Source organism: Thamnophis sirtalis, unplaced genomic scaffold (assembly GCF_051295495.1).
Source record: "Thamnophis sirtalis isolate CommonGarterSnake01/CBP01778 unplaced genomic scaffold, rThaSir2_p1.2 scaffold_9, whole genome shotgun sequence".
Taxonomy (NCBI): domain Eukaryota; kingdom Metazoa; phylum Chordata; class Lepidosauria; order Squamata; family Natricidae; genus Thamnophis; species Thamnophis sirtalis.
The window spans coordinates 79768919-79795566 of record NW_028261389.1 but is presented as its reverse complement, the minus strand read 5'-3'; the positions used below and the strand labels follow the sequence as shown (position 1 = coordinate 79795566).

Here is a 26648-nt window from a genome sequence, read left to right as displayed (position 1 = left end):
AAACAGGTGGAAAACAGAAGGAGAAAAGAAACAGGAAAAAAACAAGACAAACAGGAAGAAGAGAAAGGAGTAGATAAACAGGAGAAAGAAAAGAAGTAGAGGGGGGAAGATAAACAGGATGAGAAAGAGTAAGAGAAGATAAACTAAAGAAAGAAACGGAGGAGAAAACCAGCATTAGCTGCATGTGAAAAATATGATATTTTGGATCCACCCTTCTCCAAGCTCAATTTTTAAGTACAGAAGCAATGGAAAGTATTTGTCTTGTAGGCTGAATTTGAAGAAATTCTCTTATCAGAGAAGACCCAATTGCACCAGCATAAAATCTAGTCCTGGGGTTCTAGATTACTTCACAAACCCTGCATTTTTTGAACCCAGTGCTTCTAATCTGCAGCCGTGAAGTAGAGGAAGAAGAAAAACGTTTAAAAGGAATCAGGCAGAGAGGCCTTCTATAAATGCAGCCATTTGGTTTCGGAGCAAAAAGATAAGATTTTGCACTTTTCACACCCAGAAATTCAGCATCCGTTTGAAAACAACAACCTTGATCTGACATTTTGAGTTGGTCCAAAGATTTGTGAAATGTCTTTCTTTCCATTCAAAACTTCCAAGAATGTCACTTATTTCCCTTTTGCAACTGTGAGCTCCAGCTCCTTGGGTTTTAAGGGTTTGAACAGGCCAGATTGGGGCTGAATTAAGCTAAAGTTTGCCTCTTTCTAACTTTAAAATGTGTGCGCTTCACTTCCCAGAATTCCCAGCTCCTGGGGGCTGGGAAACATTCATTTAGATCAGTGTTTCTCAACCTTGGCAACTTGAAGATGTCCGGACTTCAACTCCCAGAATTCCCCAGCCAGCGAATGCTGGCTGGGGAATTCTGGGAGTTGAAGTCCGGACATCTTCAAGTTGCCAAGGTTGAGAAACACTGATTTAGATAATCTACAAATGTAGGTAATAAATGATGGCTTGCGGTTACAACACCTTTCCCAGGCTGGTCTGTTGACTCAGCTAGAAATATTTTCCACCGAGCTAAATAAGGTTTGCTTCCCAGCCTGAGTCAATGTGCTTTCCCCTAAATAAATCACACACTGCCAAAGGGCGATTACTAGCAAATAATTATGCAAAGCTTGCCATTGATGATTATTTGCCCCAAGAGGAATCTCTGCAGAACTTTCCAGTTTTCTACATCCAAACTTTAGCAGGTGAAACAGTTTTTCCTATCAGAATTAAAAATCAGATTATCTATGCTGAAAGTTGTCAGTGTCATGCAGGTTACCAGGGCTGGAAATAAATTAAAAGCTTGAGAATAAATTCTCTTTAAATGAAATAAAATAAAAATATCTTGCTACTGGCCCGAGAATCTGGTGATTGGAATAGCCTTTAAAAATCTAAATTACAAATAATTAAAATGGTCTGGAGATTTAGCTCAGTAAGCTCTTTACTTACTTGCAATTATAAATAAACAAAATGCAGAAACCCATCCATATTTCCTCAAAAGGAATACATAGCGAGACTTTTCTTAAAAAATAAATTTGCACGAAAATGACTTTATATAAAGTACTGTACTACAGTTAATTCTTACAGACAACAGCAGTACCTCCCCCCGTCCACCGGTGGCGCACCACCCTCTACTATAGAGATCGGGCAAGAGCGGCATCGATGACGGCGGATATTTATCCCGGAAACGAGCCTCCGGGAGAGGAAACGCTGAAGCGTTGCCTAGCAGCGCTCCCCGCCCGCTTCCGCATCCAATATAAAGCGTTCCCATTGGCTGCTCGCTCTTCCTTCGAAGCGAGGAAGGAAAATGGCGGACCGTCTAACGCAGCTGCAGGACGCGGTGAATTCGGTGAGTGGGAGCCCCGTTGGGGGCCTAAAGGCGAGCCCCGGTCTTGCTTCAGGCTGGGCCTTTGGAGGGGTGGATTACAACTCCCAGAATCCTTTGCCTTTTGGGAGGGGGATTCTGGAAAATGCTCTCCTTTGTTTTATTTATTTATTTATTATGTGTTTATTATTTATTCTTTGGGAATGTAAGGAGCGGAACAGGCCCGTTTATTTAACTTCGGCCTATGCTTTTCTCCCGCTCCTGAATTTGGAGGTTATTCCGTCTTCACAGAATAACAGAGCTGGAAGGGTTCCCTGGAGGTCATCTAGTCCAACCCCCTCCCCTGCTCAGGCAGGAAGGCTTATACCATTTCAGACAATTCTCTTTTTAAAAAAAAAACCTTCAGGGATATGGAGAACCCACAACTTCTGGAGCCAAGCCGTTCCTCTGAAGGATTGAGCTGGAAGGGACCTCGGAGGTCATCTAGTCCAGTGTTTCTCAACCTTGGCAACTTGAAGATGTCCGGACTTCAACTCCCAGAATACCCCAGCCAGCATTCGCTGGCTGGGGAATTCTGGGAGTTGAAGTCCGGACATCTTCAAGTTGCCAAGGTTGAGAAACACTGATCTAGTCCCAACAACCCCCTGGCCAAACAAACTGTCATTCCAGACCCTAAACCATCTCCAGTCTCTTCTTTTATATTGAGATTTATATTGGCATTGAGTCTTTTATTAATTAAGCCCTTGAGCCATATCCAAGTGCGAAGTTCCAGAAACAAATTAATGACTAAAATTTGATATAAAGTACAATTTAAAATGGAATTGGAATAAAGTACAGCCTAAAATGTAATTGGGATAGGATACAACAATTTAAGATATTGATAAAATATGATCTCATTTCTTAAAAATGTCCAGGTATGAAACACCCACAACATCTGGTGGCAAGCTGTTCCATTGGTTAATGGTTCTCCCTGTCAGGAAATTTCTCCTCAGTTCTAAGTTGCTTCTCTCCTTGATTAGTTTCCACCCATTACTTCTCGTTCTGCCCTCAGGTGCCTTGGAGAATAGTTTGACTCCCTCTTCTTTGTGGCAACCCCTGAGATATTGGAAGACTGCTATCATGTCTCCCCTGGTCCCTCTTTCTATTAAACTAGACATTCCCAGTTCCTGCAACCGTTCTTCATATGTTTAATATGTATACAATTCATTTTTCTAACTCTCGGGAATCTTTTCTTTAGTTCTAAGTTGCTTCTCTCCTTGGTTAGTTTCCCCCCATTGTTTTTTGTTCTGCCTTCAGGTGCTTTGGAGAATAGCTTGACTCCCTCTTCTTTGTGGCAGCCCCTGAGATATTGGAAGGCTGCTATCATGTCTCCCCTAGTCCTTCTTTTCATTAAACTAGACATACCCAGTTCCTGCAACCGTTCCTCATATGTTTCAGCCTCCAGTCCCCTAATCCTCTTTCTTACTCTTCTCTGCACTCTTTCTAGAGTCTCCGCATCTTTTTTAGTTTGCCATTGTGGCTTTAATGTAAATCTATTTGTGATCCTCTAGTTTCGAAAGGTAACCTTTGAGGGGTCCTCGGGGCTCCCTTGAGTTTGCTTGTTTTCTTGCAGGTATCTCATAACCCAAACTAGGTAACGTCATCAGTGCTAGGAGGGAAGAGTTTTGTGGAGAGGGTCCTAGCACTGATGATGTTACTTAATTGGGCCATGAAACATCTGCAAGATAACAAGCAAGCTCAGAGAGCACCAAGGACCCCTCGTTTCAACCCTGAGCTACGAATATGCTCCCTTATTTGGCATTTTAACCTTTGTTTACAGCTCGCGGATCAATTCTGCAATGCCATTGGGGTGTTGCAGCAATGTGCCCCCCCTGCATCCTTCAGCAACATACAGACTGCGATCAACAAAGACCAGCCCTCTAATCCCAACGAAGGCAAGTCGGACGTATTCTCTTATTTTATTATCCAAATATTATCTGTCTGTGGGGTGGTGACCTCACCTGAACCAATGGCATGATAGTTTCCTTTGAAGGTTTTCAGAAGGATTAGATGCTTGAAAAAGAGACATTTCCCCTCCTTTTGTTCCATTTTCTTCCCCTTTGTTTTTATTCTTTCCTTCCCTTCCTCTTACCTTATTGCCTCTTCTTTCTTATTTTCTTTTCCTGGAAAGTGATAGAAGAATGTACGGGTAGCCCCCGACATACAACAGTTCCATTTAGTGACCCTTCATAGTTACAACGGCACTGGAAAAGGTGACTTATGACCGTTTTCACACTTATGACCGTTGGTCACTTGATCAAAATTCAGATGCTTGACAACTGATTCATGTTTATGATGGTTGCAGTGTCCCAGGGTCGTGTGATCCCCGTTTGCGGCCTTCTGACGAGCAAAGTCACGGGTGGGGAGCCAGATTCACTTAACGACCGTGCTACTAACTTAGCAGTTGCAGCGATTCCCTTAACAAATGGGGCAAGAAACGTCAGTGGAGAAGCTACGTTTATTTAACCATAGTGATTCACTTAACAACTGTGGCATGGAAGGTCATAAAACAGGGCAAAATTCACCTAGCGCACGTTTCATTTGGCAACAAAAATTGTGGGCTTGATTGTGGTCGTAAGTCAAGGACTACCTATTTATATTTGTAACTGTTTGGGGCAGAGAGAAGAAATGATATAGGAATCAGAGTTATTGTCTTGGCCTTGCTCTGTTTCTGGAGTGTGATATATGCACGCAGAATGTAGGCAAGCATGTTACAAGCACACAATTGTTTTGTCTCCAAACTTTGCCATGCTTAGAACTGCTGTGTGGCCCTACTCACCGCATCCAGATTGTGTTTTGAAACACACAACTCATTTGTCCAGAGATGTGAGGAGTTAGGCAGCTATGTACCTTTAAATAATAATAATAAACCAGAAGTTTGTACCTTTATGATTTCTTTTCTTTAAATTATTCGGAGATATGAAATTCCTTCTACACTCCAAATATTTTATCCCCAGGGGGATAAATACACAGCAAATGCCCCCTAAATTGACCATTCCTATGTAATATTAGAAGCACATTTATTCTAAAAAAAAATTACTGAACAACATGGTTTTCATTAATCAAGAGCGATATATGTGGTGCAAATTATTATTATTTTTTACTGCTTTTATAGAATACGCCCAGCTTTTTGCTGCCTTAATTGCAAGAACAGCTAAGGATATTGATGTTTTAATAGATTCCTTGCCAAGCGAAGAGTCCACGGCTACGTTACAGGTGAGAATTCAACATTCATGCACTGTGTACTGCTATATTCATTCCAGTCAGTGTATCAGAAAATGTTTGGGCGATGCTGTGTAATTTTTGTTTGATAGTAGCATAAATCCATGCTTTTAAAAGATTGCTGGCATTCACTACGAAGCTGATTAGTTTCAATGCCACCCATTTCCAATTTTTTCCCCCCAATTTATTGGCATTTGTATGCCACCCACTCCCAGTGGGACGCTGGGCGGCTTACAGGCAAAAACAACATATTAAAAAATTAAGATAATACAAATATTAAAAATCAACAACATGCATACAGTTGGAGTGGGGCTGGATACTAATCAACAGCCCCTGGCTTTACGGAAGGCCGGAAGAGTGGTGAGGGTCCAGATCTCTATGGGGAGATCGTTCCATAGGGCCGGAGCAGCAACAGAAAAGGCCCTCCCCCGGGGACCCGCCAACCGACAATGACCGGCCGACGGCACCCAGAGGAGGCCCAATCTGTGCGATCTTATCGGTCGTTGGGAGGTAAATGGCAGGAGGCGGTCTCTCAGGTAGCCAGGTCATAAACCATGAAGGGCTTTAAAAGTAACGACTAGCACCTTGAAGCGCATCCGGAGACCAATGGGGAGCCAGTGCAGCTCGCGGAGGATAAGTGTAACATGGGTGTAGCTAGGTACACCCAATATCGCTCGCGCGGCTGCATTCTGGACCAGCTGCAGTCTTCGAACACACTTTAGGGGCAGCCCCATGTAGAGCACGACACCCATTTTGACTTTACTTAGCTAATACATTAGACAGTTGAACGCCAAAAACAAATATGGAATCTTACAACATGAACGGTGTAAAATAGGATCATTTTTGGTAAAATTTCACTTTTTGGTAATGTCATTATTGTACACAACTGGATACCACTTTTCAGACAATCCTATGTATGCACTAAATATCACTAGATTTGACGAGGCCTTCAACTACGCTTTTATGTGGGATTTTTATATTCAGTTTGGATGCTTGCGCCCAGAATTTGGAATAGTGAAAATATTCATCTGGTTACTGCTAAATGAAAGATAAACAGGAAGTAAAAGTTTTTTGCCAGCATCTCCGCTGTTTGCAGAACAGTTTTCGGTTTTTGAAGGTGGATTGCAATATCTTGCAAAATTGCTTCAATCCCGATATTTAGCTAACTTCCTGTTGTTGTTTTTTAAATAACAGTAAACTCTATTGCAACGTTTAACTGAAAATACTTCTATTTCACCTTTCTGTGAACGTTAAACTATGAAAAGTCTTTAAGATAGTAGCACTAAGCAAAAACAGCAAACTCCCAAGCAAATCAACGAATTCTTCATATGTTTCAGCCTCCAGTCCCCTAATCCTCTTTGTTGCTCTTCTATACACTCTTTCTAGAGTCTCCACATCTTTTTTTACATTGTGGCGACCAAAACTGGATGCAGGATTCCAAGCGTGGCCTTACCAAGGCTCCGTAAATTAACCCTTCACGTGATGATCTTGATTCTATCCCTCTGTTGATTCAGCCTAGAACTGTGTTGGCTTTTTTGGAAGCTGCTGCACACGGCTGGCTCCTATTTAAATGGTTGTCCACCAGGATTCCAAGATCCCTCTCTTAAATACATTTTGTCTCCTTCTGAATTATGTAAACATGCAAAGTGTTGAAACCAAATTACTAATACAGAAGCTTTAAAAAAACAACAACCAGAAGGACAAACATTTTGACTCCTCCTGGATTATATAAACATGAGGTGTTACAAAGGATTGTATCATCAAAAGGTTACATTGCAGGAAACGTAGGAAGAGGATAACCGTTTCCGTTCCCCCCCCACCCCTCTTTGAAGAAGAAAAAACCCACCCAGTGCAGTTTTAAAAAGCATTCACCCAAAAGTTTTGTCCTGTTGAACCCGCAGGCTGCCAACTTGTATCGTTTGGAGGAGGAGAATCACGAGGCGGCCGCCCGTCTCGAAGAAGTGGTCTATCGGGGAGACTTGCTCTTGGAAAAAATACAGAGTGCCTTAGCCGACATCGCCCAGTCCCAGTTAAAGACTCGCAGTGGCACCCGTAGCCAAACTCTCCCGGAATAACTGTGGCCTGCGGCAAGGCTTCAGCCGTGGCACAGGCGCCACAGATGTGATTTGGGTGCAAAACGAAGAGAGAAACGAGCATCGAACACGATTACGGGGCCTTAATCCCCAGAACTATTCATGAGACACTGCTCTGCGTACAAGATGACAGTCTGGGAAGGTTCCTAGGAATTTCAGTTCCATTTAACCGTTACGTCCAAGCCTGAAACTTCGATTGGCTTTCTGGTGAACCTACAAGGCCTCGTCTCCTGCAAAGATCTCCTTGCGTCTTCGTGCCAACAGCCATGTAATATTTTACAGTAAATTTGAAAGGGGTGGAAATGTTATTTTGGATATTTTGTTTCTCACTGAAAATACTTGTGTATTATCCGGAAATTCCGTAGAAAGGTGGGGTGGGGGAGCCTTCTGGGGAAACGTTGAAGCAGTGTCAAAATTTGTATACAATTTCACTTAGAAATGCCACAATTGTGTATGTTGATTACTAGTATGGTCTGCTTTGGGCCTTGCGTGAAAAGGTTCTGGAGAAACAGGAGGTTTCCTGCCTTTTCCACACAGCATATAACTGGTTAAATTCATTGACTCACGACTGAATAGAAGCCGGAATATGGAACGAACGAACCCCTGTTAGAACTGCTGTCTTTTTCACGATAGTATTGGGTTTACGTGAATAAAGGTTTGGTGTTGCATTAATCACCTATTTTTTAAGTTCCATTCAATACAGAGGAAGGCATAGCATAAGGGTAGTCCAGTTGAATTTGGAGTTGCTATATAGAAATCAGATCTTTTTCCAGACGTCTTATTTCTACTTCTCTGATTTATGAAAAGGAACAAATGAAAGGATATTAAACATCAGATGAATGGATATGTTTTAAGGATCTGTTAAAGAAACTGTGATGAAAACAGCACAGAACAAAAAAACAACCCCTCAACCCTTTAAAACTATTGATTTAATCTCTTCAAGCGCATTCCCCCAGAATACTGAAGAACAAGCTCGCCAGTTACATTTTTGCTAATATGTTCTACTAGCTGGATACCCGTGCTTCGCGATGAAACTATGTGGGCAATGGAGGAGAAATTTAGTTCACAATCCATTGGCGCAGTGGAGGTTAGTGATTAAAACACATAAGGGAATATCACCCCCGCCACCTTCAGTCCGGAAGCAATTCCATAGGTGGAAAGCATAGACATTTTGGTGAGGTACCGATGTTTAGTACTGTAAGGAGCCCCAGACCGCTCCTGAGTGAAGGAGTGGACCGTCTGCCAGTATGAACTGAGGTAACGGAATGTGAGGCAACTGGCAGTTGGAACAGAGTTCTTTTCAGGTGGGGAGAGGGAGTAGAACTCCTTAGCATCAGAGCGTGTTAATATAAAGCAATTGGCAGTTGGAACAGAGTTCTTTTCAGGTGAGGAGGAGGAGTAGAACTCCTTAGCATCAGAGCATGTTAATTACTTTATTAAAAAATACTTATGATCTGATGGTCATTTCAAAAAATCCTTTCTTAAGGAGCACCTAGAAGCCAAGAGGAACATACGTGCCGAATTTTAAGTTTGTAGGCTTTATGGTTCTGGAGATTTCGTGATGAGTGATATTTGCCTTTTATATATCTATATATCTATATCTAGATGACGAATGAGACTTCGTCGAAACATCGCCAAGACACCTCCAATTTTACGCGGGAGAAAACCCGAATAATCAAAGACCTACATACTAACACCCGCGAAAACCTCAGCCACTTTAAACCCCTCCTATTTTTACATGAAACACAAACCCCCAACCAATCAGAACATAGCCAAGCTCCCACTCAATCAGCTCAACCCCCCACTGGCAGTTAAAAGGAAGAAACAGCCGTGATCTCACATTGCTCCTGGAAGCACGAAGCCTGAAGATGACAAATGAGACTTCGTCGAAACGTCTCCAAGACACCTCCAATTTTACGCGGGAGAAAACCCGAATAACTAAAGACCTACATACTAACACCCGCGAAAACCTCAGAAAACATCTATATGTATGTATGTATGTTTGTTTGTTTGTTAGTTAAATTTCTAGGCCGCCCAATCTGGGCGGCTTACAAAGAAAGAAAAAAAGAAAAGAAAAAATTAGAAATTCCCAACACGCATACAATTCTAATCGGGGCTGGACCTTAACAATAAGGTCAACAGCCTCAGGCCTGCCGGAACAGCCAGGTTTTAACGGCTTTCCTGAAGGCCATGAGAGTGGGTAAGGTCTGGACCTCTGGGGTTGGCTGGTTCCACAGGGTCGGAGCAGCCACAGAGAAGGCTCTCCTCCGGGGGCCCGCCAGCCGACACTGTCCGGCTGACGGCATCCGAAGGAGGCCCACCCTGTGGGATCTTATCGGCTGTTGGGAGGTGTATGGCAGTAGGTATATATATATGCAACCTAGGTCATTAAGTGTATGATTCAATGTGTTCTATGAATTAAAAAAATAAGCTAAGTGAAAGCTAAATTAACTACAGCTCCATAAAGTGTTTTTCTATTACTGAAAATAAAGGAAAAGTGAATCATAAAGTGAAATTAAAGTCTCTGTTAGAGGTTGTTTTCTTGACAACGACACAAAGAATAGAAAGGAATTCTTTATTGGCCGAGTGTGATTGGACACACAAGGAATTTGTCTCCGGTGCAAGGTCTCGGTGTACATACAAGCGACAAGCGATAAATCATAATAATAAGATACAATCCTCATAAATCGGTGATAACCACAAGAGACTAAACAGTCAATCAACATAAATCATAAAATGAAAAGTTATAATAGGAAAGATGAGAAGGATAGTAGTAATACAGCCTTAGTAGGTAGTTTGACAATGTTGTGGGAAGGAGTTGTTTGGCAGAGTGATGGCCTGGGGAGGAAAAACACTCTCCTTGTTTATCTAATTGTTTTCGGCATGCTGTGCAATATTAGTGGGCTCCTATCCAAGCCCTAAGGAGATCTGATTCTTTGTAGTTTTTTAGGATTAGATTCAAGATTTAATTTATTTGTATGCCGCCCTTCTCCGGGAGGGACTCAGGGCGGCGAACAACTCAAAAGGGGAAAGGGGATACAAACACAATACACGTAATTAAAATACACAAGAGTCATACAGCCATACAAGTTGAGAGGGGAGGGGAACTCATCAACCCCAGGCCTGCCGGCACAGCCAGGTTTTGACAGCTTTTCGGAAGGCCTGGAGAGGGGTGAGGGTCCGAATCTCCGCGGGGAGTTCATTCCAAAGGGCCGGAGCTGCCACAGAGAAGGCCCTCCCCCGGGTGGTAGCCAGATGGCATTGGCTGGTAGACGGAACCCGGAGGAGGCCGACCCTGTGCGATCTAACGGGTCTATGGGAGGTAATTGGCAGCAGGTGGTCTCTCAAGTACCCAGGTCCAATACCATTAACATCTATATCATAGCATCTAGCTCATACCTATCCCAAGTTGTGTAGTTCAATTTATTGTGATGGCTGGGAAATGCTGGGATTTTTAAATGTCCCTGGAGATTCTCAACCATCCAGGTCATGGTTGTCCCAAAGATAGCAATAGCAGTAGACTTATATACCGCTTCATAGGCCTTTCAGGCCTCTCTAAGCGGTTTACAGAGAGTCAGCATATTGCCCCCAACAATCTGGGTCCTCATTTTACCCACCTCGGAAGGATGGAAGGCTGAGTCAACCCTGAGCCGGTGAGATTTGAACCGCTGAACTGCTGATCTAGCAGTAGCCTGCAGTGCTGCATTTAACCACTGCGCCACCTTGGCTCTCCTGAAGGCCATGAGAGTGGGTAAGGTCTGGACCTCTGGGGGTAGCTGGTTCCACAGGGTCGGAGCAGCCACAGAGAAGGCTCTCCTCCGGGGGCCCGCCAGCCGACACTGTCCGGCTGACAGCATCCGAAGGAGGCTCACAACGGACGTTTTGTGAAAAAGAGAGTGGAAAGCAAAATTTCCAAGAGCTGAAATCCCTTCTGGCCCACAGAAGCATTGGAACAGATCACAGAATATTGTAAAGAAAGGCACACAGCGGAGCTGAAGAAGCCGCTTGGATGAGAAGCGAAACTTCTTCAAGGAAAACAACCAGAAAGTCCAGTTGCCGCTTGAAAAAAAGCACCTTTGGGACTGAGATTTTTAAGTTCAGGTGGGTTAAAAGTTGCCAGCTTTGGGAAACGCCAACCTAAACAAAATTTAAGTTCCCAAATTCCCTCCTATTTTTATCAAAGCGCTAGCTGAATATTATCAAAATACCCAGCGTTGCCCGGGAATTTATTTATAGGGGGAAAATGTCCCTACCAAATGTAATTTCTAATGTTGGATTTTCCCCCTTACCAGAGGGAGCCCCCATGTGGAGGACTGTAGCCATGGCAACTCCAGTGCGCTGTACAGTAGAAGCCATTTTACACCAGTAGAGTAGAAGCCGTTTTAAGGCACAACAGGCTGTATCATAACAGAATACACACCCCAAGAGGTGTTAGGGGTGTCTTACCCGCACAATATATTTTTTCTTGAAAAAAAACTGGTTTTATTTAATCCCATAAGCAAGATTTGATCCACGTGAGTGAGAATGAAGGCTCACCGCTTTCTCTGGAAGCCTTGACCACCTCCACAGTTGCCCTCAGCTAGGTATCTTCTGACCGCCTGCTCGAAAGCTCGATCTACAGTAAAGTAAAATCTTTCTGCCTTTAAAAGAAAAAAGAGAGAAATTTGTCATGGATCCACCATGTTCGGCCCAAATATTTAGTTCTAAACATTCAATGAGGTAACATTTTTAATGCCTCCTCCCCAATCCTAGTTAACAACCATTTGGGTTGACGTGACTATTTATACTTTTTAAAAAGAGGGTTAATAAGAGCCTAAGTTTCCTCCTGTACTTTTAGGGTGCTATTTTACACTTCTCCCTCTCTCTCTCTCTCCCTCCCTCCCTCCCCCCCCCCTCTCTCTCTTTCTCGCTTAAAAAGTTGCCCAAAACGTCAAATCGAGCAAGATTTGAAACAAGGACCCACTTGGATTCAGCCTGAGTGATCATCAGAATGCAGAAAACCCTGATTTAATTTAGACGAGGCAAATTTAGGAAGGGTTTATATTCCTTGCAGCTTTGGGACGACCATGACCTGGATGACGGAGAAACTCCACAGACTTTTAGCTATGCAATTTGGGATGGACACCCTCGGAATGGTTGTGGGAGAAGGAATGGATTTCCAGAGGAAAAAATTGCAGACTACAGGAACCATTTGCACCACTCAGGTGACCCCGAAGACACAGATAAAATCTCCAAGTGGCCTCAACGACCCTCTAAAAGGATACAAACGTCCAGCTGTCTGCAAGGAAAATAAATCCTTCTCTTCCCTACCATCCAGACAGATCTGAAGAAGCTTCTTGGATGAGAAGCGAAACGTCTTCGAAAGAAAAACCAAGGAAATCCAATTGCCTCCTGAAAAAGCTTAGGGTTTTGTAAAATATGCCACCGAGCTGGGTTCCTGAATTCCATTGGAAGCTATAAATATAATCCAAATTAGAAGCCTGCAAACTCTACTGTTTTATTCTTGTGGGGTTTTTTTGCGGGGGGGGGGGGAGTCCAAACTATTCTAGAAAGTTAAAACCCACCCCTCTCCTAGAAAAATAACTAAACATACAAATATATATTCAAGAGTGAGATATAAAAAGGGGGAAAACCATAGTTAGCATAGATTAGGGAAGGGAATAAGAAATGAGACTAGATTATATTTGGGTTTGCAGAAATACCATCCCATGGAAACATACACTGGGATTTGAAAGAGACACCTACAACAACAGAAAAAGAAAGGGAGAGAGGAGGAGAGAATGAGAGGAAGAGGAGGGAAGGAGAGGAGGATGGAAGGGAGAGAAAAAAGGAGAGAGGGTAGGAAGGGGAAGAGGAAGAGTAGGATTAGGGGAGAGGTAAAGGAAGGGGAAGGAGAGGAGGATGGAAGGGAGAGAAAGAAGGAGAGAGGGTAGGAAGGGGAAGAGTAGGAGTAGGAGAAAGGGAAGGGAAGAAGGAAGGGGAAGGAGAGGAGGATGGAAGGAAGAGAAGGAGAGAGGGTAGGAAGGGGAAGAGTAGGAGTAGGAGAAAGGGAAGGGAAGAAGGAAGGAGAGGAGGATGGAAGGAAGAGAAAGAAGGAGAGAGGGTAGGAAGGGGAAGAGTAGGAGTAGGAGAAAAGGGAAGAAGGAAGGGGAAGGAGAGAAGGGTGGAAGGGAGAGAAAGAGAAGGAGAGAGGGTAGGAAGGGGAAGAGTAGGAGGAAGGGAAGGGAAGAAGGAAGGGGAAGGAGAGGAGGATGGAAGGAAGAGAAAGAGAGAGGGTAGGGAGGGGAAGAGAAGAGTAGGGGAGAGGGAAGGGAAGAAGGAAGGGGAAGGAGAGGAGGGTGGAAGGAAGTAGAGAAGGGAGGGATAGAGAAAAGAAAGGGAAAATAAAGTGGTGTTACAACAGGCGGAAGGGATGGTAAATAAAGCAACCCAAACTGTATATTATAATCTATTAAATGGACTGACAAATGTGTAAGAATGACACATGTAAAGAAGAAGAAGAATTATGTGAAGGCATACTTACAATGGTATGTAAGAGAATAAAAAAGAAATTGGGGGGGGGGGAAACAGACCTGGGGAATCTCACCTGCTCAGACACAGCCCTGTCGTATCTCATCAAGGTGGCGAAGTGCTCGCAGTTTGCCGTGAACAGGTTGTATCTGAGCACCTTGTTCTCCATACTCCGAGCTCTTCTGACCACACAAGCGGGATCCAAAGGGGGATATTTCCAGTCTAATTTGTTCCACACGGTGGGTTTCCCCGTTCTGAAGATGTCCTTGATTTTTTCCTTCCGGACTTTAAACTTAAGCACTTCGACCGCTGAGAAGAGAGAGACGTTGAGACGGTGCTTCTTCAGAAACGGTTGCATAAATTGACCCCAGAAAATGCACTCCTTATTAAGCACTTATATAAGTTATAGAAAAAATGTATAAATATTTTTTAAAAAAGGAAATGATTTTGTTCCCATCCCTATAGCAGAGACCCAAGTCTCCCGGAAGTCCTTGATTTCCAACCGCTCGAAACTATAACATCACTCAAAAAAAGTGGATTTTGACCAGGTTTCACACTGAGCAACGTGCCTCGTGGTCACACGGTCCAAATCCAGGCATTTGGAGACTAACTCGCATTTCTGACGGTGGCAGTGTCCCGGAGGTCCCGTGATCCCCTTTTGCGACCTTCTGACAAGCAAAGTCGAGGGGGGAACCCAGATTCACTTAACAACTGTGTTCCTTACTTAACAAGTGCAGTGATTCACTTAACAACTGTGGCAAGACAGGTCGTAAAATGGGGCAACATTAACTTAACAGACATTTTGGGCTCAAGTGTGTGTGTGTGTGAGAGAGAGAGAGAGAGAGAGAAAGAGAGAGACAGAGAGAGAGATACTGTATTATAGATACTGAGAGAGAGAGAGAGATACTGTAGGAGAGAGAGAGATGATAGATAGATGATAGATAGATGATAGATAGATAGATAGATAGATAGATGATAGATAGATAGATAGATAGATAGATAGATAGATAGATAGATAGATAGATAGATAGATAGTACCGCAATTACCTCCCATTAGATCCCACAGATTAGGCCTCCTCCAAATTCCATCTACCGGCCAATGCCGGCTGTCGACCACCCGGAGGAGGGCCTTCTCTGTGGAGATTCGGACCCTCGCCACCTTTCAGGCCTTCCGTATAGCCGTTAAGACCTGGCTGTCCCAGCAGGCCTGGGGTTGTTGAGTTCCACCCCTACTCGAATTGGTTGTGCTTGTTGTGTTTTTTAAATTGTTTGTATTGTTGTCTTTATTATTATTATTTTTATTATTTATTTGTCTTGTATGCCGCCCACTCCCAGAGGACTCCGGGCGGCTTACAAAAGACAAGGGAAAGGGGGGAACAAGACAAAGACAACATATTAAAAACAAAACCAACATTCACAATTTCTATGGAGGTAGATGCTTCTCAGCTCCCCCCAGCCTGCTGGAACAGCCAGGACTTGGTGGCTTTGCGGAAGGCTGGGAGGGTAGTAAGGATCCGGATCTCAACAGGGAGCTCGTTCCAGAGAAGGCTCTCCCCCGGGGAGTCGCCAGCCAACATTGGCTGGCAGATGGAATCCGGAGGAGACCCAACCTGTGCGATCTAATTGGTCTGAGAGAGGTAATCGGCAGGAGGCGGTCTCTCAGGTACCCAGGTCCGATGCCATGTAGGGCTTTATAGGTAGCGACCAGCACCCTGAAGCGGATTCGGAGACTAATAGGTAGCCAGTGCAGCTCGCGGAGGATAGGTGTAACGTGGGTGTACCTTGGTGCACCCACAATTGCTCGTGCGGCTGCATTCTGGACTAATTGGAGTCTTTGAACACTCTTCAAGGGCAGCCCCATGTAGAGCGCATTACAATAATCCAGTCTTGAGGTCACAAGGGCGTGAGTGACTGTCTGAAGGGCCTCCCGATCCAGGTAGGGTCGCAATTGGTGCACCAGGCGAACCTGGGCAAAGGTCCCCCTGGTCACAGCCGACAGATGGTGTTCTAGAGTCAGCGGTGGGTCCAGGAGGACTCCCAGATTGCGAACCCTCTCTTAGGGGCGTATAATTTCGCCCCCCAGCCTGAGAGATGGAACAGTTGGACAATCTTTGGGAGGGAACATCAGAAGCCACTCGGTCTTGTCTGGATTGAGTGCCAACTTGTTTGCTCCCATCCAGACTCTAACAGCCTCCAGGCACTGGCACATCACTTCTACTGCTTCGCTGAGTTGGCACGGGGCAGACAGATACAGCTGCGTATCGTCTACATATTGGTGATACTTAATCCCGTGCTGGCGTATGATCTCACCCAGCGGCTTCATGTAGATGTTAAATAGGAGGGGGGACAGGACCGAACCCTGCGGCACCCCATACTTGAGGGGCCTTGGGGTCGATCTCTGCCCTCCGACCAACACCAACTGCGACCTGTCCGAGAGGTAGGAGGAGAACCACCGCAAAACGGTGCCTCCCACCCCCACCTCTCGCAACCATCGCAGAAGGATACCATGGTCGATGGTATCGAAGGCCGCTGAGAGGTCAAGAAGCACAAGGATAGAGGGGTGACCCCTATCCCTGGCCCGCCAGAGATCATCGATCAGCGCGACCAAAGCAGTTTCCGTGCTGTAACCAGGCCTGAAACCCGACTGAAAAGAGTCTAGATAATCGGCTTCATCCAAGGACCGTCGGAGTTGCGAGGCCCCACTTTCTCAACAACCTTCCCTACAAAGGGAAGGTTGGAGACTGGACGATAATTGCTCAAAATGACGATTTCTTCAGGAGGGGTCTCACCACCGCATCCTTTAGGAGGGGTGGGAAGATTCCCTCCCGGAGAGAGGTGTTCACAATCGTCTGGATCCAGCCGCGTGTCACCTCCCTGCTGGTCGAGACCAGCCAGGAGGGACACGGGTCCAGTATACAAGTGGAGGCACTCACCGCTCCCATGGCCTTGTCCACTTCATCAGGAGAAGCCCGTTGAAACTCAATCCATAAAGCATGCTCAAGACCCTCCCCGGTACCTCGGCTGGTATCGTGCAATTGGAGTCCAGCTCTGTCCGAATCCGAGCAACTTTATCCGTCAAATACTGAACAAATTCCTCAGCTCTACACTGTAGAGGGTCATCCGCATCCCTCCCTTTCAAGAGGGAGCGGGTTATTCTAAACAAGGTGGCTGGGCGCGATTCGGTGGATGCAATAAGGGCGGCAAAATGCGAACATTTTGCCGCCCGTATTGCCACGAGATAGGCTCTAATAAAGGCTCTCATCAGTGCTCGGTCTGACTCAGATTTACTGGCCCTCCAGCGGCGCTCTAGGCGTCTCTTTTGGCGTTTCATCTCCCGGAGTTCCCGAAGGACGTGTACCTGTAGCAAAATAGATCATAAAATACTTTTCTCTTACGTGGCCAGGCGAAATGCACAACTTCCTCCTCGCCTACATAGATACCCCAATGCTCAATTGCAGACATCGGAAATTTGATCATATCTCCAAGTTTTGGGATATCACCATTTTCAAAGCCATGTTCTTCCTCTTTATTGTTCCTAAACTGTGTAGAAATTCCGGGAAAGAAAGAAAGAACATCCAAGAAAAGAAAGGGACAAAAATGGATTCCAATAAAGTATCGATATATGTTTCAATGGCAGGTAAAGTAAATAAAGATATTTATTTGTCCAGTCGTTCAAATTCTACGTTATGCTAAGATATAATTAAAGGGATTATAAAGGGATCTGATAAAATCTCATATGAAGATCTCACTCACCAAGTTCCTAAAGTATTCCATCTCTGGATTTTGTCGTCTCCTCCTCCTCCTCCTTCACAATATACCAAGCTTCTAAGTTTCTGCCAAGAATCTCCTGTATTCTCTCTTGTTACGCACAAAGCAAATAAGAAACAAACTCTTTACAACGGCATTTATAACAGCAATTGCTTAGTGCAAAAGTCTCCCGCAAGTTCCTCATTCCACTTTACAAGACACATTGGTCATTATCACCAGATTATTATTTTTTTCTATTTCAAATATTTTATTTCATTTACATTTTCATTTCATACATTCACATATATACTGTGCATGATTGAGGCCATATAACATTGAGCAATAAACACAACCCTCCTTGTAATCCCCAAAATACAAAACCAATATAGCGCTTCAACCTTCCATACACCCTTTCTTTCTCCCCCCCTCCAACTTTCCTTTCTCCCCTCCAACATTCCCCTCTCCTACTTCCCTTCCCCCTCTAACACTCCTCTGATATATGCTTTTACTTAGATCTCCTACAAATTCCCTGGATATGCCCTTATTCATGTTCCAAACAGTATATTCAGATAACAATTTTTACAATCGTTAATATACTTTCCGTATCAAAATAAGCTCCCACTCGACCTCCAAGACCTTCTTGCCTACACTACACTTCCCAATTGCGTCCAAACTGAATTGTGATCCAAGAGAACCCTCACCGCAATCTTTGTCTTCTTCACCCTAGAAAATAAATCATTAGTGATTTGTATAAAGATTCAAAGGTGGAGCCTGTCGCCGAAGAGGGCTCAATGGAGCTCCTCTCAGAGATCTGGTCTGTATATCTAAATAAGATCATAGATATCACCCCTTTTTGGCTAGAAAGGGGCAGGGAGTTTAGCTCTGTGGCTAGGGTCTATTCGTAGTTCATAGCCTTCTTCCTTTTTTTGGCTGTGGATGGAGATTAGATCCAGCGTAAGCGGAGCCTTTATCTCCAGCCAGTTCTTCTCAGCTGCTTTTTTTTTGCAGCCCTAGACAGGCGACTCCCCCCCCAGGACAAAGCAAAGTTGTTTGAAGCTAGGATTAATACGGGCGGGTCCCACCCCTGTGAGATTTTTGCTTTTATTACTATCTTAACACCAGCCTCATTTGTCACAGAGGCTTCTTTGTTTAAACGGACTTCAAAATGGCGATTTCTCTCCGTTGGTGATTGATAGGGGACGTACTTAGCCGGTCTTATCCTCCTGCAGACCGCTCCTTAACAAAATAATTTTTTTCTTCTGGAAACAGAGGGGAGCGAGAGCGCTGTTTATTTGTTTATTTATAATGCCACCCAGGTCAAAAGTGAAGCGTTTTTCTACGAATGTGCTTAAAGAATCTATGAATGAATCTAAAGGATCTACTATGGAATCGCTGCCCTTGTCTCCTACGCCCTCTACTGGAGAATTCTTAACACAGGAATTTTTTTTTCAAATGTTGAAGGATTTTAAACAGGAAATCAAGGAATTTGTATTGGAGCTATATGGTAATTTAAAGTCTAAAATTGCCCAACTGAAGGCGAGTACGTTTGTAGCTGTGTCTACCCTGACAGATTATACCGCTGAAATGGAGAATAAATTGGAAAGCTTGGAGGAGGCTAATTCTAATCTGACTACTAATATTCAAATATTACAACAAAAAATTAGAGATACTCAACAACAGCTTGTTATGATAAATTTTAACAAGAAGGCATTTGCAATAAGAGTCAGAGGATTGCGTGAAAAGGAGCGAGAGAATCTGAAACAGACCTTTGTTGAGGCCTTCAGACATGCGGTGGGAAGCCCGGGACTTAATTTTGATTGGCAGATCCGGAAAATCTATCGCCAGAACTCGATGGTAGCGGAACAGCGACAGCTCCCGAGGGACATAATTATATATTTCTCCACAAAAGAATCCAGAAATGCGATTATGCAAAAGTTTTACAATAACAGGTTGCGAATCGAGAGACAGGATCTGATTGTCTTCAAAGAAATACCATCCCAGATGTTAAAAGCAAGAAGAGACTATACTTTTCTAACTAAGGAGCTTATAAATCGCCAGATTCATTACAAATGGGAGGCCCCAGCCGGTATTACGATCACATTTGAGAATCAAAGATTTCGTCTCAATTCTGTTTCGGAGGCTCGAGATTTCTACTACAAGACTTTGAAGGCGGGACTTCCTGATTCACTTGGAAAAGAGGAGAGACAAGCCGAAGGAGAAGGCAAGCAGCAGACCACATGGCTGCAAGATGGAGGAGGTAGCTCTCCCTCTCTCGGAGAAGCAGAAGAGCAGAGACCGAGGATTTAGACATTCCAAAATATTTGCCAAAGTTTTGGATTGAATGGGGGTTTGCGATCTCTCTCCGGTAGAAAAAGTAGAACTGAATATTGGTGGTGCGATATTGGGACTGAATTATGTGGATGCTGAATGTATACTTTACGGGACTTGTATGTTTGAATTTTAAATTAAACTGTCCAGGACTCTAAAGTGAAGAGAGTGGTAATGGTAACTTTATTGAACTTTAGTTGGGGAGGAAGGAGTCGGGTAACGCAAGATAGGTGGAGGGGGAGCGAAAGCCTGATCAGAGTATTTTGAGTTAAAAGGTAAACTGACCTCTGTGTGAATTATTGTTTGAAAATAAGGTTAAGAAAGATTATTTGGAGGGACTATGGGAAATAGTGGTAAACATTAGAGAAGCAAGGTATGAGTATAAAATGCACGCGGAATGATTTATGTTGTTTAAATGCAAAGGACGAGGGTAAAATGTATGTGAAATGATTTACGTTGTCTAAATTCTATTAGAAGGGAAAGCTTGATGAGATTATTCTAAAATAGAAGGCAAATTGATTCTTGTGTAAAGTATACGCGGAATGATCCATGCTGCTTAATTTTTATTAGAAGGGAAAGTTTGGTGAGATTATTTTGAGCTAGATTGTATACCGATGTCTGTATAAATTTGTATAAATTTTTATTTGAATATAAGGTTAGCTTGAGGAGAGTATTTTAAGACAGAAGGCAAACTGATTTTTGTGTAAAGTATTATTTGAATATGTGGATAGATCCACGCTGCTTAAATTTTATTAGAAGGGAAAGCTTGGGGAGATTATTTTGAGCTAGATCGTAAACTGATGTCTGCACAAATTTGTATAAATTTTTATTTGAAAATAAGGTTAAGGAAGATGAACTGGAGAGTCTATAGGAGGTTGGGGTAAATAACAAAGAAGCAAGAGATGAGAATAGCATACATATAGAATGATTTATACTGTCTAAATATAAATAAAGATGGGGGGCTGAGCTTAATACAAAGAGCTTTTTTTCTTTTTTTTCTTTTTTCTTTTCTTTTCTTTTCCTTTTTATAATCTGTAATTTCTTTTTTATTTTTTATTTTTTATATACTTTTATTTTGGATTCATACGATCATAAGATACTTTAGAAGGGGTTTAACAGAAGGCAGTGCCAGGTGTGGGCCCTGGGAAGTCGGGGGGACTAGGGATGGGGATTTATGGGGGGTGGGTGGGTGGGAGCTGATATAGTTTCAATAAGAAGAAGAATGCACTTGTATACGGTTGTTCTTTCTTTTTTTCTTTTCTTTCTTTATATTTTCTTTCCTTGGTTTATTTTATTTTTTATTTTTTTATTTTTTATCATATTATAGCTCAATAAGAGTTGAATAAAGGAATACACCAGGGGGAGAGGTAGAGGGAAAGAAGAGGGAGGAGTAAGGAAGGAGTAAGGGGAACGTAAGGAGGGTGTAAGGGGAATGCTAGGAGGAAGGGGAGAAAGGAAGGTTTGAGGGGATAGGGAAGTAGGAGGGGAGTGTTAGAGGGAGGAAAGGAAAGTTGGAGGGGAAAGATGGGGTGTATGGAGGATGGAAGTGTCAGGTGGGGTTGTGAATGATGATGAGTTGTGTTTTTTTTCTTTTTTCTTTTCTTTTATTTCTTTTCTTATAGCAAATATCCAGTATATAAGTGATTGTAAAATTGAATCTGAAAATGAATAAAATATATATTAAAAAAAAAAAGATTCAAAGTTGTCCATCAAGTCTTTTTAGATCCAATGCAATATATCTTCCAAAGAGATCTGCATCAATTCGTTCAGCCTTAATGTCTCTTCAGTATACAACTATACCATTTTTCTTTTGCGTAACAAAAGTCACAAAATATTGACCAAATTCGAGATTGAGCAAATATTTTAGATCAGTTAGTTTAATATAGTTTTCTTACAGACAAGTTATATCATTTTTGAGCTGTTTAAAATAGCAAAATATTTTCTTTCTCTTTTATAATGAATTCAGACATAACTCCTTAATCAATGGCCGATGATTATTGAGGTTGTTGCAGTCTACCTTGTTTACCCATTCGTCTGGTAGTCGTACGGCTAGATCCTTGTTCTCTGGTCTCCTGCCCTTCCGGAAGGGAAAAATGATGCTTTCTGTCTTGTAGTTGTGTGATTTGTTGTTTATCTTGTATTTCTCGTTGTCTTTCTCCAGGTCCAGATGATTCAGGGTGTCCCACCTTCAGGGTCTTATGATAGAAATCTTGGGCTTCCCATACAGAGTTGAGACGATATTTTTGCTCACCGAATGTAATTATAATACCAAATGGCGCATCCCATCTATACTGTATCTGACGGTTTCTGAGTTCTTTGACTAGAAAGGCGTAATCTCTCCTGGCTCTTAACATTTGGGGTGGTATTTCTTTGAAGACAATCAAGTCCTGTCCGCCAATTTGTAGCTTGGTATTATGAAACTCTTGTAGTATCGCATTTCTAGACTCTCTTGTAGCAAAGTATATAATTACATCTCTAGGAAGCTGTCTCTGTTTTGCCGTCCACGAGTTATGACGATAAATTTTTTCGATCTGCCAATCAAAGTTAATTCCTGGTCTTCCCACCAGATGACTGAAGGCCTCTGAAAAAATCTGTTTCAAGTTCTCCTGTTCGTTTTCACGCAGTCCCCTAACTCTTAATGCAAGCTCCATCTGTTTATAATTTATCATAACAATTTGTTTTTCTGCATTTTCCACTTTTTGTTGCATCACTTCAATTTTGGATGTCAGGTTGGTGTTGGCTTCCTCCAGAAGCTCTAGCTTATCTTCCATTCCAGCAACATACTCTGTCAATACAGTTACAAGTCCTACCATATCATCCTTTGTTTTAGCAATCCTGGTATCAAGCTTATCACATAAGTCTGTAATAAGTTGCTTCATCTCCTCTCTAAATTCTCTAAGAGTCTCAAAAAGAAATTCTTTCGTTAGCAAATCTCCAGTAGGGGGCGTAGAAGGTAAAAGCTGCGACTTTGTGCATGAGGTGTATTGCTAAAAGGACGTCTCCCCGACTTTGATTTTGGTGCCATTTCTTTTCTTCAAACAATTATTCAACAGTTATTCAAACTCGGCTGGCCCTTTATTTAGCTTACAAGGGAAGAAAGTATTATATCCCCCCTAATTTGTTCGTAGAAGTTTTTCAAAAGATGTCAGAAAAAAGCGTTATAACAAGGCAAGTTTCAAAAGATTAGCATTATAATGAAACAGTTCATATTCGTCTGTGTTTAGAAATTCTTGATAAGTCTTCAAGGAAACAAATCTAATGAGCCGAGGTGGCGCAGTGGTTAAATGCAGCACTGCAGGCTACTGCTAGATCAGCAGTTCAGCAGTTCAAATCTCACCGGCTCAGGGTTGACTCAGCCTTCCATCCTTCCGAGGTGGGTAAAATGAGGACCCAGATTGTTGGGGGCAATATGCTGACTCTCTGTAAACCGCTTAGAGAGGGCTGAAAGCCCTATGAAGCGGTATATAAGTCTACTGCTATTGCTAAGTCTACTGCTATTGCTAATTAGTCAGAGAATGCTATCTGGCTGTTCCTTTGATCTTTCTCTCTGTCAGTCGTGCCAGGGAATTAGAGATATACCATTATAACAAATGCAGAAGCTACAAAATCGCCATCTTGAAAACAATTACACAAAGGAGCTTTTATAGCATTGAAGCTAGGATTTTCCCTAGAAAAAGCAAATAAAGTTCTCAGGTCCGGGCTCTGCTTGTATTAATTTCAGATAAATAGTTTCAAAAATTGTCCTAGGGGGGGGGGGGGGTTCCTTGCCTTGTGCTGCAAAAAACAGCTGAGATTTTCTGGCCGGAGGTATGACTCAGCTTCAGCCGTCTCTCCCCTTCTGTTCGCAGCAAAAAAAAAAAAACTGCAAACTTCAAAGAGAGCTCTTACCAACTGGGTCTCTCACTGTTATCTTCTTGCCTGAAGAAACAGATATCTACTGGATATTAAGTAGATAACGAACCAGAAATCTGGGGGCAGCTCAATTGAGCCGCCGGCGACGGCAAGGTCCCTCCCCGGAAGATTATTGTCTGCCGGACCACAAGAGAGGTGCAGTGGCCTAGAGGCGGCTCTGTCGCCTCACAATCAGGAGGGTATGCGTTCGATCCTAAGTGGAGGAAGACATTTCTCTCTCTGGGCACAACAAAAGTATATACGCTGAACAAAACTCCACATCGGCAACAGGAAGAGCATCTGGCCAGTAAAGGCTTTGCTTGCTCCATTCAGTTGCCCAGATTCCACCCCGCAAGGGATTACGGGGGTCATTAAAAGAAGAGGCTGTGCCACCACCTGAGCAGGTTGTGGTTTGTGTTCAAACCGCACACCCTTCTCCAATCTGCCTTTTTCCACATTGTACTGAATCTCCATCCTGTGTCCCTGAGCATTTCGGTGGAGACCATATCAACTCCCTTGGGATGACCATTGTCTTCTTCCTAAGGCCTGGGCTTGCTTTCTGGCCGAATCCCGATTCTTATTCAGTGGGATATTGATAGTCCTCGATGTACAACCCCAACTCACCCCCAAATTACTAAGCGAGACAGTTGTTCAGTGAATATTTGACTCCTGGTAACTGTCTGTCAGTACCAGTGACGTGTGGTCAGCTTTACCCCCGGTGAGGCTGTTTTTAGACTTGTGGACTTCAACTCCCAGAATTCCACAGCCAGGCATGCTAAGTTCCGATTTAAAGCGACAGCATTTTCCCCCCTTGCAAAATAAGTTTCCCCATTCCTTTTCTTCTCCCTCCCCCTCCTTCAGATTGCAGATTGGGCGGGCTCCTGTGTTCTTGGATGGATAAAACTTTCATTCTTTCTGTTGCCCATCCAATCACGACAGGTGCTAGGGGTCCTGGTGTATGACTCAGTAGGCCCCATCCGTCAGAAGAGGATGGTAGACACAGCCTTCTCTAACTTTCCTTGTAAGGAACTGGCTGAATACGGGAAATTCGACATGCGGAACTCAGAGAGATTCATATGCACCTATGGGAGGGCCACTTGGGCAGAGGATGAGTCTTGGGGTTACCGCACCCCCATTTACATGATCAATCAATCATGCGTTTGCAGGCAGTATTGGACTTGGCTGGGGAAAGGATTGATAAATCTTTGAATATCCTCTCCACTGCCACTGACAAACTCTGTACTGTAGTGTACCAAAAATCGATCCCTCTCTCCTTCCCCTCTCTCAAACAGACACACGCAGACAGAGAACTTTGATCCTTCTCTCATTCACTCACTCTCAAACACAAACACAGAAGTTGGATTGGATATATTTTCCAAAGGCTTGAAAGCAGCTCCTCTGCCATACCCCCCCTTCCCCTGCTGCCTTCCGATCAAACTTTTTGAATTCCTCCCCCTTCCCCACACACGCACCTTTTTCCAGCTGTTTCAGAGACGATTTCAACTCTGCTTCTCCCTACCCTACCCTACCCTGCCCTCTTGAAAAGCCAGAGCTCTGAAGTCAGACTGAGCTAGTCGCTCCTAGTGTTGCAGCAGATTGTGGTTAATAATCTACTGACGAAAGAGCAGGACGTGAGACCACGAAAGTGAGAGAAACAGGATGCATCGAGCTCAGCGTGTTCACACACCAAAATCTGAACTGAACTGAGCTCTGCCCAGGATCCTACTTTTATGCCGTGTTCCACACGGTACATTCTCAAGGCGTTTCCATACACGAGACAAGCATGACATTTCGAAAAGGAGAAGTTCACTTGGAATGTTACAGCAAAGTACATAGGAGAAATATAAAAAAGAGAAGTTCCTATTTCATCTTAGGCTGTCAGCAGCTTTTACAAAAAAGCAACTGGACTTTCTTTGAAGACGTTTCTCTTCTCATCCAAGAAGCTTCTTCAGCTTCCTGCAGAAAGCACAGCTCCCGACTTCTCAATGAAAGAAGAAGACTGGATAATTTCACAACGGACGTTTTGTGAAAGAGAGAGTGGAAAGCAAAATTTCCAAGAGCTGAAATCCCTTCTGGCCCACAGGAACAGATCACAGAATTTGTAAAGAAAGGCACACAGCAGAGCTGAAGAAGCTGTTTGGATGAGAAGTGAAACGTCTTCAAGGAAAAAAACCAGAAAGTCCAGTTGCCGCTTGAAAAAAAGCACCTTTGGGACTGAGATTTTTAAGTTCAGGTGTGTTAAAAGTTGCCAACTTTGGGAAACGACAACCTAAACAAAATTTAAGTTCCCAAATTCCCTTCTATTTTTATCAAAGCGCTAGCTGAATATTATCAAAATACCTGGCGCCGGGTATTAAATACCCTCGCCCGGGTATTTATTTATAGGGGGAAAATGTGCTGACCAAACGTAATTTCTAATGTTGGAGCCCCCTTGGGGAGGACTGTGGAGCCATGGCAACCCCAGTGTGCTGTACAGTAGAAGCCATTTTACACCAGTAGAGTAGAAGCCGTTTTAAGGCACAACAGGCTGTATCATAACAGAACACACACCCCAAGAGGTGTTAGGGGTGTCTTACCCGCACAATATTTTTTTCTTGAAAAACTCTGATTTTATTTAATCCCATAAGCAAGATTTGATCCACGTGAGTGAGACTGAAGGCTCATCACATAGTATCGAAGGGACCTTCACGGTCGCTCTCAGCTAGGTATCTTCTGACCTCCTGCTCGAAAGCTGTATCTACAGTAAACGTCAATCTTTCTGCCTTTAAAAGAAAAAAGAGAGAAATTTGTCATGTATCCACCATGTTCGGCCCAAACATTTAGTTCTAAACATTCAATGAGGTAACATTTTTAATGCCTCCTCCCCAATCCTAGTTAACAACCATTTGGGTTGTCGTGACTATTTATGCTTTTTAAAAAGAGGGTTAATAAGAGCCTAAGTTTCCTCCTGTACTTTTAGGGTGCTATTTTACACTTCTCCCTCCCTCCCTCCCTCCCTCCCTCCC

The 26648-nt window shown here is 43.4% G+C and overlaps 1 protein-coding gene across 3 annotated transcripts in view; it reads left to right on the top strand.

Moving 5' to 3' along the window:
- The first annotated feature begins 1744 nt into the window (after positions 1-1744).
- Positions 1745-26648, top strand: part of MED21 (mediator complex subunit 21) — a 46587-nt gene continuing 21683 nt past the window's right edge. The window contains exons 1-5 of one of the 3 annotated variants that reach the window (XR_015697636.1): positions 1745-1837; positions 3633-3747; positions 4968-5068; positions 6976-7435; positions 8773-9155. Coding sequence is in view for 1 of the 3 variants with exons in the window: in XM_087722368.1 (XP_087578494.1) it covers positions 1796-1837; positions 3633-3747; positions 4968-5068; positions 6976-7149 (432 nt within the window). In the remaining 2 variants the exon portion in view is untranslated. Of the gene's footprint in view, positions 1838-3632; positions 3748-4967; positions 5069-6975; positions 7840-8772; positions 9688-26648 lie in introns of those variants that run through there. The other 2 variants (XR_015697635.1, XM_087722368.1) reach the window with 2 other exon arrangements.